Consider the following 17,071-nt stretch of genomic DNA (forward strand, 5'->3'; position numbering starts at 1 on the left):
CGAAGGAGGGAGGCAGGGTGTGAGGAAGAAAATGAGTGAGCAATAAGGCAGGAAGGAAAGTAAAAGGAAAGAAGGATGATGTGAGATGAGATGATGAAATAAATATTCATTTAAATAGAATTTTGTTGTGCAACTCAGTGCCTCAAGGAAGGAAGGGAGGAAGGGGGGAAGGAGGGAAGGAAGGACGGACAGATTAAGATGTGTCATCCTCTGAAATCATGAACATATTCAGTCACACTCAAGGAATAACGCACTGACACACTAAAGGTGTTAAACTGACTAGTTTCTGAGGTTAAAGCTCAAAAAAGTTGTGTGTTTTCCTTTTGTATTACTTGTCCTTAGTAGTGTGCAACTGTTTACTTTCATCATATCTGCTCCCAGTTATATTTTCATTTAAAACATCAAAGGGATTGCAGCTCTTGGCACTGGGAGCACAAATAAAAAGTGTTTTAAATCATGCGAAATTTTAGAAAGCACATTGTTCTGACACATAAAAGCTCCATCATCTTAAAAACATATCTTCTCTGCGCAGTGCCCTTTATAATTCCAGACTGGGTGGTTAATTTGCTCTAGATATCTCTAGTAAAGATGAGTCCACATCTAGATCTCTACCAATTCGACGAGGCAGTTTGGGTGGGTGTGGTGCTTTGCTGAGTCTACTGATATGGTTCCGCCTTTAATCCCGCCTATATTTCCATAACTATACCCAATTGGCTGTGGTGTGCCAAGAGTCAATCCTGTTTGGCGGAGCAGCCTGTCAATCAATGTCAAATTCGTAACGTACACTCAGTAACCACGCCCCCGGAGGGACCTCACTCACGCCTGCTCGTGCCAGCGATTCATCTGTGCGTGCGGATCTGTAGAGTCCCTCGCCGGGAGGCAGGAAACGTGTTTCTATCGAATCTTTTTTTTAGCCAACTCCCGTTATAAGTTGTCAAACTGCTGAAATAGCTTTTTCGTTGGTAATTCGGGTTTGAGTTAACGGATTTAGTTCAGTGGTTCGGTTCGGTGGTTTGCAAGGCTCTAAACGCCGGGCTTGGGATTTGTCACCTGGCTGCAACTGACGTTGTGTCTTATCGTGGAGAGTGGAGTCGCTAGACAGTTGCAAAGAAAACAGGCAGTTGCTAACAAGTAGTTAGCAAGTCAGCTAGTTAGCTAGCCAGCTAGCCAGCTCTCTCCACTGCCATAACAAGTCCCACCCTCCCCAGTGCGTGGACGTCGTAAGAGGCTGCAGCGGAGAAGTCGAGTGCTTTTTTCAGTTTAGCCAGCATCGCTGTATAGCTGGCTGGGGCTAGCTAAAATTGACTACTAAACGTTAGCTAGATAACGCTAACGTTAAATTGTTGGGTTTACATCGGATAAGTGTCTTTGGAGGGATACGGTCGCTACACTGGCAAGGAGACGGGCTAAAAAGAAGAGGCGAAATAAAAAAGAACAGGGAAGACACCGAGAAGGAGGGGACTGGCTAGTTTAGCCGGGGAGACAGATTCGCACGTAAGTGACACACAGTGGCTAGTTAGCTTACCGAAACGGCTTACCGGTCCTGTACTACTTGCTTTGCGTGCATAGCAACGTTTATCCAGCTAGCCACTTATCTGTGGCTTAGCTCCCACTGACAGTCCGCCATACTAAAGCTAACGGTAAAGGTTTCCTTGAAGGTGGTACACTAGCTAGCAAGATAGCTAATGCCTAATGAGGTAAAAGTGAGCCACCGTTTCATTGGAATCGCAGGTCCACTACATTTGTTAGAGTCATTTCTTGATAGCTAGATAGGTAAGCTTGGGTCAAGTGGCTAACCCATCTATCTCTGGATTGCATAGCGCAGTAAACCATCAAGGTGTCATGAACTAGCTAATTCTGCTCTCAAGGGTTAACGGTAGCCACTTAGCTAGCTAGTTACATAGCCGGCCAACCACCCAAGTTGACAGCTCAGTTTCTGACGATACCTAACAGCAACATTACTGAAACCCGGCTAACGTTGTTGGTTATCTTTCTTCCCATTGCTAGCGTTAGGCCCATATCTTTCCACACAGACGGTGCTGCTGTGGGAACTGTGTGTTCCGTGGCTCAGCACTAGATAAATTGGCCGCTCAGTGACAATGTCACACAGCAACAGTACCTTTCTAATCAACCACAGCCTAGTAACCGTTCACTTGTCAAACTTGATGGCCATTGCTTTGGCTACCTGAACTGCCCACTTGCAATCTAGCTGCCTTGCATAGCTGTCATCAGCCACACACACTTAACAGGCCACACACATGTACACAATGTACTGGCACAGAGAAAGTCAAAGTCAGCTGGCCAAATCAACAATTAGGCTATCCATAACAACATCGCAGCCCAATACTCAAACACAAGTATGACTCAGTACCCAAACAAATTCTGAATCATCTCCTCTCCCTCTGTAGATAGATAGCAATCGCCGCCACCGAGTCACACACAGCCATGAGTATCGAGATACCGGTGGGGTTGACAGAACTGCTGCAGGGCTACACTGTGGAGGTGCTGCGACAAAGGCCGTCAGACCTGGTGGATTTTGCGGTACAGTATTTCACCCGCTTGCGGGACACCAGAAGTCAGGATGGGGCCGGCGCCGGCAGCAAGCCGGGGAAAGGAGTGATGTTTGATGGGGAGCCGATGCAGACGGAGTCCAATGGAGATGACGATGATGAAGATGATGATTCTGACTTTGAGCGTAAGTTGATGTTGAGGTGTTATGATGGTCAACTGCAGTGGTGATGGTGTTTGTGTGTGCGTGCGTGTGTGTGTGTGTGTGCAGAGAGTGAGGAAGTGCAAGGGGAAAGGGTGAACAAGAGTATGTGTGTGTGAGGAAGAGGGAGAGAGAAAATGAGTGAAGGCGAGGCCTGAAGCCTTGTCACTGATATAGTCAGAATCTCTCATCTCCTCTTGATAAACTAGAAGAGACAGTGAGATTTCTCAAAGTGTGAGGTGTGTGACACCTGCCATATTTGCATACACACATTGCACTTGAGCTCAGACAATCCCATCGAGCAGACAGTTCAGCAAGGCAGCCTTCATCTGCCACTCCAATCTAGGCCTTCATCATCCACATTTTCTATCTGCCTGTTTGACTTAAGTAGCCCCTAAAATAGTCTTTAATGGGTCTTAAATTGAACTATTAAGATTCAAGGCCTTAAGAGGCTGCAGATACAGTTAAACATAGCTTTTCACTCTTAAATAATTTCAGAGATCTTAAAAATATTGAACTTTTGCCGCACGGCTTCTGTAGTGAGATTTCAACGCAGGCCATGCAGACCTTCATTATGATTGCTTTCCACTTTTTTCAATTGAAATTAGTGTTAAATTACATTTTAACTGGTACTGTCTTAAGTTTAGCTTGCTGAAACCGGCAGACGCACTGAATATTTGTCAGGTTTGTTTGCTACCATCTTGGCAGCATATGCTCTGAAAATGAAATCCATGCTAACAGAAAAAATGCTAACAGAGACACATTTTTTGTTGTTTTGGCTCTGTACTTGAGCACATTGGATGGAATTGGATGGAAATTAAACAAGGACTATAAGGTTCAAGTGCAGACTGTCAGCTTTAATTTGAGGGTATTTACATCCATATCACATGACCCATGTAGTGATTAAAGCCCTACGGACTGCACTGTAAATTTAGGAGCAAATGTACTGTAGAGCTCCTGCTGTAGAGCCCCAGCTGAGAAGGTCCTACACATGTTACCTTTAACAACAGAGATGCCATGCCTCTTTCACATCGCTCCCCTTTGTTTGTCAGGCAGGCAGAAGATGTAAGCCACTCCATAGCTCAGCGCGGCTCTGCTCCGAGCTGCTGAGAGCAGCGTGACCTAGATCAGATCAGTGCGCCGTGGAGCCAGGGGCTGTTACCTTGTGAATGGAGGTTCTGTGTTTTCTCAATGAGGAGATCCACCATGATGAGCTCTGTATCTATCTTAGGCGTATCTTGTGAAATCTAATGATGCACGGGCAACATTTCTTGAGGCAACGACAGGCAAATTGCTGGTAAATTATGGCTGGGCTGCAAAATTTCTCTGCTCTACCAGCCGCTTTGGCAGGTAGCAAGGTATTGTTCAGAAGTCCTGTTTGATTCTAAATATGTAGTTGGCTGGTAAAATACCAGGAATTGGAATCTACCAGCCACTGTGGATTTCCTGCACGGATGATGTCCCCTAGTATTTTTTGTTGTTAAACTTAAGTTCTGTTTTGACTAATTAGCCTAATCATATTTATCATGTCCCATACCCAAATGCCGAATCCTGCTGAAAGCAATACTGACCAACCTTTTAGATTCAGACAAGTTGGCTTGGAGAGTAGGAAGAGGATTACAGTTTCTGTTTCTACGCTCACACAAGTGGAGTTTTGGCTGCTGTCAAACAGCTGTGACCTCAGCTGCAGGGGCAATGTGCGTGTGCGCGTGTGTGTTTGTGTGCTGTGTGTGTGTGCGTGCTCGTCAAAGCAAACAGATGTGTTATGACTCGATTTCACACCCATTCAAATTCCAGCCTGGTGACGACATGAAGCCACTCTTACTAGTACATTCTGATCAGCAATCAGTTGTGGAGCATTTTCCATACCTCATGCAAGTTAGCGGTGAGGAGAGTTAGCTGATTTTAGGCGAGCGCTCCGAGGGGAAGCATCTCCCTGGAAGCAGTGGGTCACACACATGACATCCATGACATTAGATTACCCAGCCAGGCCAGTGTACACTGCCCCCAGGGGAGATAGATACTGTATGGGAACAGCACAAGCCTGTATAATGAAAGACATCATGTGCTGTTGGCCTGACCACTGCTTTAGCCTATAGATACACAGGATGCTACACTGCTGTTATGCTCCTAAACTAGTTACAGGCTATGTTGTGTAGAAAACAGCAAAAAAGGAACTTTCTCAACTTGGGATTACAAAATAGGGATGGATATTTTAAATTATTTTCACAGGTGATTTCTTTCATGTGCTGCTACATTTCAAATGAAACAGCTCACGTGTTCCTTGATAGGGATTGTCGTCATAGAGCCCTCATTTATAATATTTCCCAAGTTAATATTATTTCCACACAGCCAGGCCCGGTGGCATTGGTTTCAACGCAGATGCAAAGCTGTTTGACCTTTGCAGCATGGAACAAACTGCAGCACGTAACATATTATTGTTATAATACTAGGACCGCTAATACCACAATGTATCTACAAAGCGGCCTAGTTGGACTTGTCATAAATGTTTGTAACACACTATCTAAAGCATTTTATGGCACACAGGCCATAAAATGCCATGGATAAGTAAGTGAAGCATGACTACCTGTTTTACTTTAGAAGTTTATACACCTTTTCAGCAGAAGACTCAAGAGAAATTAATTCTCTTACCATGGGACCCAGGCTGGTGAAAACATATCGCTGCTCTTGTCATGTGGCGACCCATCAGAAGTAGGCCAGTCATTTTGGGTTTTGACCCATAGATTAAGAAACATGGCTATAGTGAAATGCTGTATTGAGTTTTGCAGTCTAGAACAGGTCTCTGTAAGGAGAGGAGGGTTTGCTGGACCCAGGATTAAAACTGCATTTGTTAGAAAGGCTAGAGGTAATTAAGGTGAAGTGCCTGTTGTATATAACATGAGCAGGATTTGTACCTGCAATTCAAGTGACTCTAATCACAGTAATTATTAAAAAAAAAATCTTTACATGCTTTTTTTGTTTATCTGCGTTTTATTAGGCTACTTGCAGTTATGATTATTCATCAGTGTGCTCTTAACCTTTTATTTGCGCTTGCAGGAAATGGCTCTGGATGAGTGTGTCTGCTAAACACCTAAAATGTAAATTAACTAGATAGCTGTTATTTAATGTATTCCCATGGCTGGTACAGTATACTCTTAACAACATGACATTGTATTGCTACGTTTTCGCAACACCTGCAGTCTAAATCCACAGCAGGATCACTACACAGGCTTAAGCTGCTTAACAAAAGGAGATATTGTTTTCAGTACAAACTGTTGTACCTCCATCATGTAAAGAGATGTTGGGGCCCAGAGTTTTTTTGAGTAATCTCTCTGTGTTGGTATTGAGCCTGTGATGAAAATTAGCATTTCAACAGATTTCTAAATCAGAACTGTTTTATTGAACAGTCGACTAAGACTAAAGCAGGGACCGCTGCTACAAAATTGAAGGAGAGCTGCAGTTGGACTAAAGTGAGTGTACTAAATGTCAGGATCACCTGCTCTTTCCTTAAAATAGACTTACTAGGTGAAATCCATTGATTTCACCTATTAAAAGTCACTTGAGCCATGAAGTGGGTGGGTGTAGATGAGCGGGAGTACACAGATTGTGGGGGTGCAATGCAATATTAGGTCCTCCTCATATTGTGCATGTGTGTTTGGAGTTGGCCTCTGTCTACTGTCAGTCCAGCAGTGTTTTTTTTTCACTGAGTGAAGCAGGACGGTATGAATGGATGGCTCTATGACTGATGAAATGAGTGGGGCTTTTTATTAAAAGATGGATGGAGGGACAGATGAGTCCATGGGATGATAATAGAAGAGAAATAAATGTGTTTTAATAAGAGAGACAGGGGGGATAAAGCAGGGACTATTTGAGAGAGCAAGGGAGGGAAGAGAGAGAGTCTTTGAGAAAGGAAGAATGGCTCTTGCTAACTCTCAACGACTCTAACAGAACATAACAAAGCTTTGTAGCCAGACGACGGAGTCACCTGGATACACAACAGACTCTAGGCTTAGATCTTATTCATCCTTCACAGCACAGGTCTTGAATGGAAATTTTCATCTAACCTTATTTGTCAGGGAACATTTGAAGGTTTTGCACCAAAAACACTGTAATCTGTTTGGGGATTTTTTTTTCTTCCTGAATGCCATCAGTCAATATTACAAAAGCATAGATGTGTTGTTGTGTTGATTATTCATAAACACAACTATTTTGAAAGTAGAGGTCTTGGGATGGCTCATAACATCAAGTTTCCCAGATGGTAGGTGTTTTCTAACCAGTAAAACCATTAGATTTGTGAACAATCCCACCCCTCCACACCCCTCCCGTCAAATAAAACTGCCTTTCTCTCCTTGACTCATTCCTTTGGTTTAGACTTTTGAATGATCCCTCACTGTGGTATGTCCCGCCTCAACATCCTATTTCAACATTTAATGGGGTCTTTAACACAAATTATGATGTATGAGGCCCATTGCTTGGTGCATGCAACCAAAACCAAATATAAACCCAAAACCTTTTGACAGGTGGCCCATAACCTAAAGGCTGTGATACATCATTTACGGCAACATAGAAGCAATCATGTCTCTATCATTACTATTTCAATAACAATAAAGAGTATTATTGGTTTTATTAAAAGCATTTTACCATTGCATGTATCTGAAAAGTTTTCTTCAAAGTTGGATATAGGCTATACATAGGAATCTTAAAAAAGATGAAAATGAGGGCTCTATGACGACAATCCCTATCAAGGAACACGTGAGCTGTTTCATTTGAAATTTAGCAGCACATGAAAGAAATCACCTGTGAAAAGATGAAAATGGATTGCTAACTAAAGAGCAAAAGATGGTGTAGCACCCTATAAAGCAAAGCTAGCTATGCATTCTGGGAATTATCAGCACGGTTGGAACGCATCATTGACCAATGAGATTGCTTGGCCAATACAATCCATTGTGTAATAACTTATAAGGCATAATATCAGCTAATCCACATGGATTTGATCTATGTTGCCAAATCCTAATATTGAAGGCAATATTACCTTTCTTTTATTCAAATTGTTACCCACATGCCATCAGCCTTTACAGCCTCATATGAGAGGCACTTACTGTACCAAAGAGAATATGTAGGGAACTTTTTTTCTCCTGTTTCATAACATTACTTTGAAATACCAGTTACACCCACTGAGCAGTGGCGGAATGAATTTGCAGATCAATCTTGTCTTGATGATTTATCAGTTTTGAGAAACCAGTTTGGTGGTCAGCCACCACCACCAGTAATATGACAGAAATCCAATGGCATGTACTGGCTGACGCACTCTCAATAAAGCAATGTGTTTGTGTGTGGAGCGGACAATCGGCTACTCGCCTGATTGGTTGTTTGAACCCGGGGTTAATGTAGCTTGGGGCGTGATCACACACACAGTTAGTGAAATTCTGTCTCTCTGACCTCTGACCCACTCTCTCTCGCCGACTTCTGTCTCTCACTGACACCTCCCTCGCTCTATCCCTCCCTTTCTCCATCTTTCTCGCTTATTCTGTTTCTTCCTCCCTGACTCCCTCTCTCTTCCCCCGTCTTTATGCCCCACTGCTCTGTCTGTCTGTCTTTCTCTCTCTCTGTCTCTGTCTCTCTCTCCTTCTTCCTATGATCTCCCTTTAACCTTTCCAGGATGTTAGTGATTCTCTACAACCTGGTGGTCACTCATTCCTCCCCAGGCTCCTGCTACAAATGTTGATTTGTTAGGTCAGGATGTACGACTGCCTGACTGTTGCCTGCAACAGGCGGCAGATGGGCAGAGCGAGAGAGCTATACTTATACTTTAACATTTTATCTGTTCTATACTTATAGGCTATATTCTCATTTTATCCTATTCTCTTCTGATTCATTTTTTGTGGTTCGTTATCCAATTTCCCTATCCTGCAATATTTTTGTGTTCCATGTTGCTGTATGCCATTTTCTCTCAGTTGTGTTTGATAAATAGATGTTGTAGTGACTGCCTATAGGCGCTGGCAATTAGTGCAAGCAGGCAGAGCTGAGATGTCCATACTCATTATCCCGCAGGGGCTGTGTGTGTGTGTGTGTGCGCGCTTGTGTGAACGAATTAAAGAGAGAGGGAGCGCATGCGTGCAGCAATGCCTGTCTCTGAGTGTGTGCATTTGTGCGTCTTTGTGTACGTACTTGTGTGTGTGCGTGTGTGGCTGGTCCCCGTGCGGTGTTGTGCAACAGGTGACCTGATTAGCAGGCTGCAGAGTGTGTGTCCACTGTGCTTTTAGCCTGCAGGCGAATCTAATGCTGCCCAGCATCCCTGCTGAGACCCGCCTCACCGGCTGACTGACAGGGCTGAGTGGAAAAGCCCTCGGATGGCTCATACTACTCAGTCTGGCTGTCTGCCTGGTTTAATACCTGTCTGTCCACCTGTCTTGTCTGTTTAGTCGAAGTCCTGCCCGTCTGTCTCTCTGCCTGCCTGTTTTTGTACCACCTTTTTAAATGGAAATGTCCTGGGATGGCTAACACTGCTCAGTCTGGCTCTCTGCCTGGTTGTATGTCTGTTAATTGTCTGTTTTTCTGGCTTTCTCGCTTTATCTGCCTGTTTGTGTCCCTCTTTTTCTTTTTGCTTTGTCTGTTCATTGGAGTACCTGTTGACCTGTTGTTGTGTTTGTACCTGTTGACTCACCTCCCGATTCGACCAACGGCTGTCCTTTGCCTTTCTTTTTTTTTATTTTAAAATTTTAAAATTATTTTTGCCTTTATTTGATAGTCTATAGTGAAGAAAGACAGGAAAGATTGGAGAGAGAGAGGGGATGACATGCTGGATTCAAACCCAGGACATCGCGGTTACATGGTATGCGCCTTAGACCACTGAGCCACCAGGACACCCCCCTCCTTTGCCTTTCTTGTCTTTCTGATTCGGTATCCTTAAATCTCTATGTAGCCTATCTGCATATTTCTCTACCTATCTATCTGTTTACCTGTTTGGCCACCTCCCTCTTTGTCTTTTTGGTCTGTTTCTGTATCTTTCTGTCTGTCGGCATATTTCTGTACTTGACTGTTTGTCGTGCAGCTACTCTGTCTACTTGTTATCTCTCTCTGTCTGTGCCAGTTTATGGAAATGGGGCCCAGGCTAGAAACTGTAAGTAGTGATGGTTAAAAACACACTGGGTAGTGTGCAGCTTAGTTACTGGAGATCTTGAAAGAACTTGAAACAGTACAATATGGGAGTTTAGGGAAGGTTTTTTCAACTCTTAGGTCACAAGGCATACGCAGGAGCAATTTCAAATCATGTGCAAATGAGGAATTGGAAGTGTGTAAACCTACAGACATATACAGCCTATACTGTCTATTCTCATGTAAAGCAAAGTCTCTGTATCCACTAGGTTTTCTGGTTGACAGCAGGATGCAAACAGAACAGCCTGTTTTGTTTATTTGTTATGTGGACCTCATTCGGATGCCATAGTGACAAGCTGGTCTTCCTGGTCACCATATATCGCAAGAGTACAGAGAAAGACAGAGAGTAGGAAGGAGTGAAAGAAAGGGAAAAAACAGAGGGAAAGAGGCTGACTCAAAGAAGGAATAGATTGATCAAAATGGAAAAAAAATGCCTAAAAGGAGAGAAGGAGAGAGACAGACCATGGGAAAAAGAGGAGGAAAAAAAAGAGGAGGCAATGACGGGGCAGTCTGTTGCTCAGCGTGGTTGGCCTGCTTGTACTAATAGACATCATTTGAACCTTGGTACTTCCTCATTCCCTGTCCCCAAGCCGTCTCCAGTGGCACTGCAGAAAAATGAGGAAATGTGGGGGGGAAAGGAAAGGCCCTTAGCCACTGGCAGTACATCCTACTCCCCCACTTCTGTTTGGAGTTCACACGCCCCCTCTCTCTCTCTCTTTCTTTCTCTTTCTTTCTCTCAGGCTAATAATGTTCGTCCACTGCATGACAAAATCCATCTGGAGCCTTCACTATCATACCACCCCTTGAACCAGTTAAAGTTCTGATTGACTATGAACATAATTTCACTGAATGGCTATAATCCAATCCATTTCGCTAATTCCACAAACCACCTCCCCCATGAGGTCGGGATTAGCGAGGTTGTGCTGTATCCTTTCTCTCTGCGTGTAATGATTGTGAGATTTTAAATTAAACGCTTCAATATTGCCAAAATCGACAATTATTAATTTTAGAAATGAATAAAAATGCAATATATGATTCTACACAATTAATTGCGCAGCCCTATAAAAAAAAGCCCTGAGCTTTTCCTGTCCTAGCACACTTGGGCGAACCTGCAAATATGTTTTCATTACAGCTGAGCAGAATGATAGCTTGGCTCTTAATATTTGTAGTGTATTTGCTTTATTAGACTATATATGTAGAGAGAGACCAGGAAGATGTGAGAGAGGAATGGCGTATGACAAAGGACAAAACCAGATTCACACTCCTAATGCCTATCTATGTCGTAAATACCTTGTATCCAAAATGTCAACTTTTCAGGAACTAAGATAAACAGCCTTGTTTTTTGCTTGATGACAATGCATTTTTGAGTTAATCCAGAAGGGCTTTGAAAGGGTTTCATGAGACCAAGAGGACAGAGAATTTTCTCAACCCATACGGGGAACATGTAATCCCTCCGCTGACACGAAAACAGTCACCAAAAAAGGAGTTACGAGGTTTTTACACGACAGCAGCGATGTGTGATATGTCTTGCTCAGCAGGCCTGTTATGGTGACTTGGACTGTACAAAACTTCCTTGGGCTCCTTGGGCTGCACAATTAATTGTGTAAAATCATACTGTATATCACAGTTTCCATTTTCAGCAGTTAATAATCCTACAACTCACCCAGATGGGAACATTTCATTTCAGTTTATTGCACTTAGAATGTCTGCTGTTGCTGAAAATAGTATAATAATCTTATCTCATCTTATAATAATAATATAAGATGATCCCAGAAGTGTGCTGAAATAAATTTGTTCTTCAAATTGTCAGGAGTAATAATCATGATCACAATGTCTAGGAGAATAATAGGGATTATCATTTTAGCCATAATTGTGCAGCCTTAACTGTTTCTGGGCATAGTCTTTAACAGATGATCTCTCTTGTCTTACTTTAACAAGCCTATGGTGCTGTGATTGAGTTACCAATACAGCTGTACTAAATGTTATGCGTAGTTCAACTTGGTTGAGCTTGTTTTAGTGAAGAAACTACGCTTTCAGTACTACATTCAAAGGAAGATCTGCAACTTTGATGTTTTTGTGTAAAACATGAGGCAGCAAAGTGTTGTGCATCAAAGCCTTGTACAAGTGAAGGATGTTTAAAGGGAAACACTGGGTGACCGTGGACCCTAACTGACCCCTGTTACTTTTTTTTTTTTTTTGACAGAGGGAGAGGGAGAAGGACAGGAGGGAGTGAAAGAGAGAGGGACAGTGACTGGGGCAAAGAGAGATCGCGATGGGGAGAGGGAGGGATGTTCAGAGGGTCACAGTGGATGGATTTCATTAGGCCTCTGTTCCATTTTTTTCCTTCCTCTGCGTAATGAGAGAGAGAGAGGGGAAAGGAGGGAGCGCATGGGCAAAGGGAGGAGAAAGAGGGGACAAAGTTAGGGGGGAGAGAGTTGGAAGGTGACTGAGGAGAGAGAGAAGATGATGGTGAAAGAAAGAGAGAAGAAACATTAAAAGGGAATGAGACAGAGAGAGAGGGGGAGTGCTGGCCTGAGAGAGGTTGAATTACAGAGGATGTGGGAATCGGTCGTCCTGCGATCAATGCGGTGATGGGCTCCACATTCGTCACTGTGGGCTGTAATAAGGACCTCAGGAGTTTAGGATACTGGGTCCTCTGAGAAGCAAATGACATCTTGTATGGTCTGTGATGCAAGTTTGTCCTTTAGCATGTGGTTACAAGGCTTGTGCCGATATTCGATAATATAAAATATCGCAATATTTCGTGAATATGGTCGTGACACCATGTCTTGCTTAGATTACAATTGTGCCAACTTTTAAACTTATAAACTTATCGTTTACTAGTGGTAGGATCGTAAAAAGTCTCAAGTGGGTTCCCTTTTCCGCAATCAGCCTGTTTTCCTGGAAATGCGGGAATGAGCAAATTACCCCAAATTGACATTGTTTCCTCCAATGCTTGAGTAGTTAGAACAAATTACTAGGCTATTAATAATAGTTGTTGTTGTTATTAATAGCTTGATGTACTTTAGAAGAAATTAAATAAAATACCCCCCAAAAAACGAAAACAAATCCCAAGAAAAAAATATAATACGCCCACTTCGCCACTCCCCACCCAGAAAATGGCAATAATATTGTATATCGCGATATTTTGCCGGGACAGCATTGCAAAATTAATTTTGGCACAGGCAGGGCAGAAAACTAACTTTTTGTCCAGCTGGTCCACTTGTGGCTGGTAGAGTAGACAAACTTACCAGCCACAGTTTTTATTTGTCAGCATTTCCCAACCTGCCTACGTGAGATAAGAGTGTATGACCAAGGTTTTGGGGCTAGTGTGTTATTTGGCATTGCTTTTTTGTCATTTTTCTGTCATGCTTGCGCAAGAAAAGCTTGTGTAAAGCAGGTTAGAGTAAGACATTCAAGTTGTCCTCCATTGTGGGGAGGTACATGGTCAAAGTGACAGAGTAAACAGACATGTCAAGGCTTTCTCTCTCTCTCACTCGGGCTCTCGCTCTTTCCCAGCAGCTTTTCTCTAACATCAGCCTTCAGACGCATTTAGATCTCTCTCACTCCAGAGAGGTAACGGGCAGATCTTTGTCTTTCATCTATCTATCTTTCTGCCTGTAATCATTGTTCTATCTCAACCTGCTTTCTCTATCTATGTCAACCTATTCTTTTCCTGTGAACCTACTCTCTCCCTCCCTGTCCTCCCCTCCCCTCTCCCTCTCTCTGCATGTGTCGGTCTAGATTGTACAGGCCCAATCTCATTAGACAAGATGGCTTAGGGAGAGAAGGGGTTATTAGGACGGTTTAGCAGAACCGGCATTGGCACAGTAAGAGGGAGCGAGAAAGAGAGAGAGAGAGACAGAAGGCGAGGGTGATGGGGAGAGGGAGAAAATTAACGAGGGGGAGAAGTGAAGAGAAAGAGAAGGAAAGTATGAATGAGAAAGAGAGATTGAATGAGGGAGAAGGGGAGGGAGAGGGGTAGGTAGAGCCAACTCTAGCTACCAGCCAAATGCAGATAAATTTTGACTTTGGCTGCTATGTTTCTCTACCTTCCCAGCCAGTTTGCCAGGTAACCAGACATTTTTTAGAGGCCCTGTTCTATTGTAAAAAATATATTGGCTTGTAAACTATTGAATGTGGCTGGTGAATTTTGGAAACCAGTCACTGTGGCTGGTAGGAGAAATTAGTTTCTTACCCTGCCTGTATACTAGGGATGGGACGATGTATCGAAATTCAATATATCGCAATGGAAAAAAGTGACAATGCGTATCGTGGGACAAAAAAATGAATCGCAATATTAGCTACATTTTATTCTGCTGTAGTAATCACAGATGAGACGGCTTGCCCATCACAATTCCACAAGCTCTCCATCGAAATTATATTATTTGCACTTTGTAATGATATTTTTGTTTACTAGAAGGATTTGTGGCTCAGAAATAGCCTAAACATAATTCTGCTCGTACTTTGTTGCCATTGAACCTTTAATTTATTACATCGTGTCGTGGTTGTATCGAATATTGAATCTCATATTACAAATCGAATCGTGAGATACGCATATCGTCCCATCCCTACTGTATACCCACTGTATGTTAAAAGACAAAAAGAAATACTTCATAGACAGAGCGGAAGAGAGACATGCAGGCGGACAGGTGTGAGGGAGACTTCAGGTGGACAGGTTGGTAGCAGGTTTGCCGAACTGGCAGACACCGAGAATGAAACTGTCAGTCAGTTAGTCACCCTGGCCAAGTGGGGTTATCCACCCTGACCGTCAGTAAAGGCAGAGTGCTGAATGAAACTTCCTATTCCTTTTAGTGTCAGCACAGCGAATCATGACCATGCATTGGATTTCTTTGTTAATAGAAATGGGATTGATCAATTCCAATTCAGCAGGTTAGTTTAGCACTTCCTAGAAACCCAGCCCCAGCACCATGCTCAGTAGACTGGCCATGCTCAGCAGAAGATTAAAATTGGCTGGTTAAGTGTGTGGGAGAAATTTCTCCTGGGTATGGTATGCGTTGCAAATGCCTTCAAGTTCCTGAGACTCAAGTAGGTTACAAGCTTAAAAATAGGGGGTCAAATTAGTTAGAATAGTCTACATCCCTGCAGTTTTGGGTCTTGGGGGATAAATCATATTGAACATATGGCTCCCTTGAGAACAAGTCGGAAAAACACTGGCCTACACCGCATTCTGGTGCTAATTGGCTTTAGCTCCCATGGAAAATATTAGAGTGGAAATGCATGTCCATTAATAAAAAGGGGGAAATGATTGTAGATTGTTGCACTTATTAGATAGACCCCCCCTTAGTAACAGTAGCCTTGAACAAGGGTGAGAAATTAACTTTTTTTCTCCACTTGCTTACAGTGGCAGGTGGATGCAAAAGTTCAGCAGCTGCCAGCTAAAAGGATTTTTAGAATGGAAAAGAAATGGTGTTTGGTTTCCTGCCAAATTGTCTGTTCAGCTGTCTACTTTAATAGCCAAAGGCCACCATGTGACCGGTGGTTGTATCACATCCTGCCTCAGACATCATACTGACTCGTATATAGGGTATATTTTATAAGTTCTGTATAATTGTTGGAATTTCCTTCTTGGTTTTACATTACTTGATATAGTTAAAAGCGTTTCCCCTGCAAATATTGCAGTACATTGCATTTTCGAACACATGCTCAGTTCATATTTAGAAAAAATTTTGCCCTGGAACAATTAACTGCATCGCAATAATCACCTTGGTAGGGGAGGTTTCTGGAATTAGCACAATGTTAAGATGAGAGAAAGGTTGTACTTGTTCTCACTTTATGTTGTGTAATGTGGGATGTGACTGGGCTATATACATTTAGTTTAGTTTTCAACCTACCTTAAAAACAGGGATATGCATGTTTTCCATATCAAAGCATTTGGAGTCTCATTTGAATACTGTGTAGATTGCTGGTTAGTTTAACATGGTGCCCTAACCTTGTATCCTGTCAACATCACCATGGCCACCGCTGGCCTTGAAATTCCTCTCAGCCAATCGCGGCCCGAGGTGACAGTGACAGGCAGTGTCCTCGCCTAATCGTGATTCAGATAAGCAAACTCGCGGGGTCACTGCTGGTTCACAGCCCTCCCCTCTTAGCAAGTGTCTTTGATATCAGTATATTAGTATAGCCTTGATATGACTGTCTTTCATATCACTGTCTTTGTATTGCAGTCCTGATAATGCCGTCTTTGTGTAACCCTCTTACTATTTATCTTCTTAAAGGGCAACTGCACCATTTAGGCTACAGTCTGTATGTCTAGGAAGAATAAAGTCATCACAGAGAGGGGGAGAGAGAAAGACAGGAAGAGAGAACGAAAGAGAGAGAGAGCACAAGTTGACCCTTGTTTGCCTTTGTTATTTAAGCTGTATATAGTTGCTAGGCATTCTCTTTAAATCCCCTTCCTTCCTTCCTCTACCAGCCTGTGTTACATGGATGCTAGCTAGCATGACATTTTAAAGTTAAGTCTGTTGTTCCACTGACACAAGCGCCTGGTGAGAAGTTATTATGTCAGGCTCTTGAGTTAACTCTTAAAATAGTTATAGTAACAGTCGAAATTAAATTTAAAGTAAGCGTGCCAGTCTGTTAGCATTATTAGCAGTCTTTATGGTACAGCAGATAGCACCACTAGCTACAAGGTAAATGGTATTTCATTTAATGACTGAACTCTAAACACAGGCTTGAGAATGTGGAGGTTTGGAGTTCTTTTGTGACTGTAAATGGTCACGTAACGGGAGGGCAGATTGGCCTTGTTTACGTTACACCCCAGTAGTTTGATGAGAGCATGTTGCTCTCTCCTACCCGCAGGCTGGCCGCTAATGTCTTTCTGCTGTTTGACGTTTTACCACACACAGGACCTCTGGAGGCCGGCTACTGGGCTGTACTGCTGTACTAATGCCATTCAGTTTCTAGCCCATGAGTTCGTAAACTTTTTCACCTTGGGAACCAAAGTGAATAAATTGAGTGTTGCCCTGGGACGCAGGCTCGTGAAAACATATTGCTGCTCTTGTCATGCAGGGACTTGCCAGCTTTAGACCCACATTTTGGGTCCCAACCAGGCTGATTGTTAATGTCTCTAAGCTTTTGCCTTTGCTACACGCAGGAGCTGCTGTGATTCTACTGTTCCAATACCATTTAAAGTCTCCGGGGCCTTGTTTCTGTGTTTTAATGAGCCTAGCTCCCGAGGCTAGA

At 43.0% G+C, this 17,071-nt stretch overlaps 1 protein-coding gene across 2 annotated transcripts in view; it reads left to right on the top strand.

Annotated features, from left to right (window-relative positions):
* The first annotated feature begins 859 nt into the window (after nucleotides 1–859).
* prkar2aa (protein kinase, cAMP-dependent, regulatory, type II, alpha A) overlaps nucleotides 860–17,071 on the top strand; it is a 56,049-nt gene continuing 39,837 nt past the window's right edge. The window contains exons 1-2 of one of the 2 annotated variants that reach the window (XM_071533723.1): nucleotides 860–1,494; nucleotides 2,409–2,695. In XM_071533723.1, coding sequence (XP_071389824.1) covers nucleotides 2,446–2,695 — 250 coding nt within the window. In that variant the 5' untranslated portion in view covers nucleotides 860–1,494; nucleotides 2,409–2,445. The remainder of the gene's footprint in view (nucleotides 1,495–2,408; nucleotides 2,696–17,071) is intronic. The other variant, XM_071533724.1, reaches the window with a different exon arrangement.

This window comes from Centroberyx affinis, unplaced genomic scaffold (assembly GCF_046629955.1).
Source record: "Centroberyx affinis isolate AG114_WGS23_722 - 3 ecotype Tasmania unplaced genomic scaffold, CSIRO-AGI_Caff_v1 ptg002412l_1, whole genome shotgun sequence".
Classification (NCBI taxonomy): domain Eukaryota; kingdom Metazoa; phylum Chordata; class Actinopteri; order Beryciformes; family Berycidae; genus Centroberyx; species Centroberyx affinis.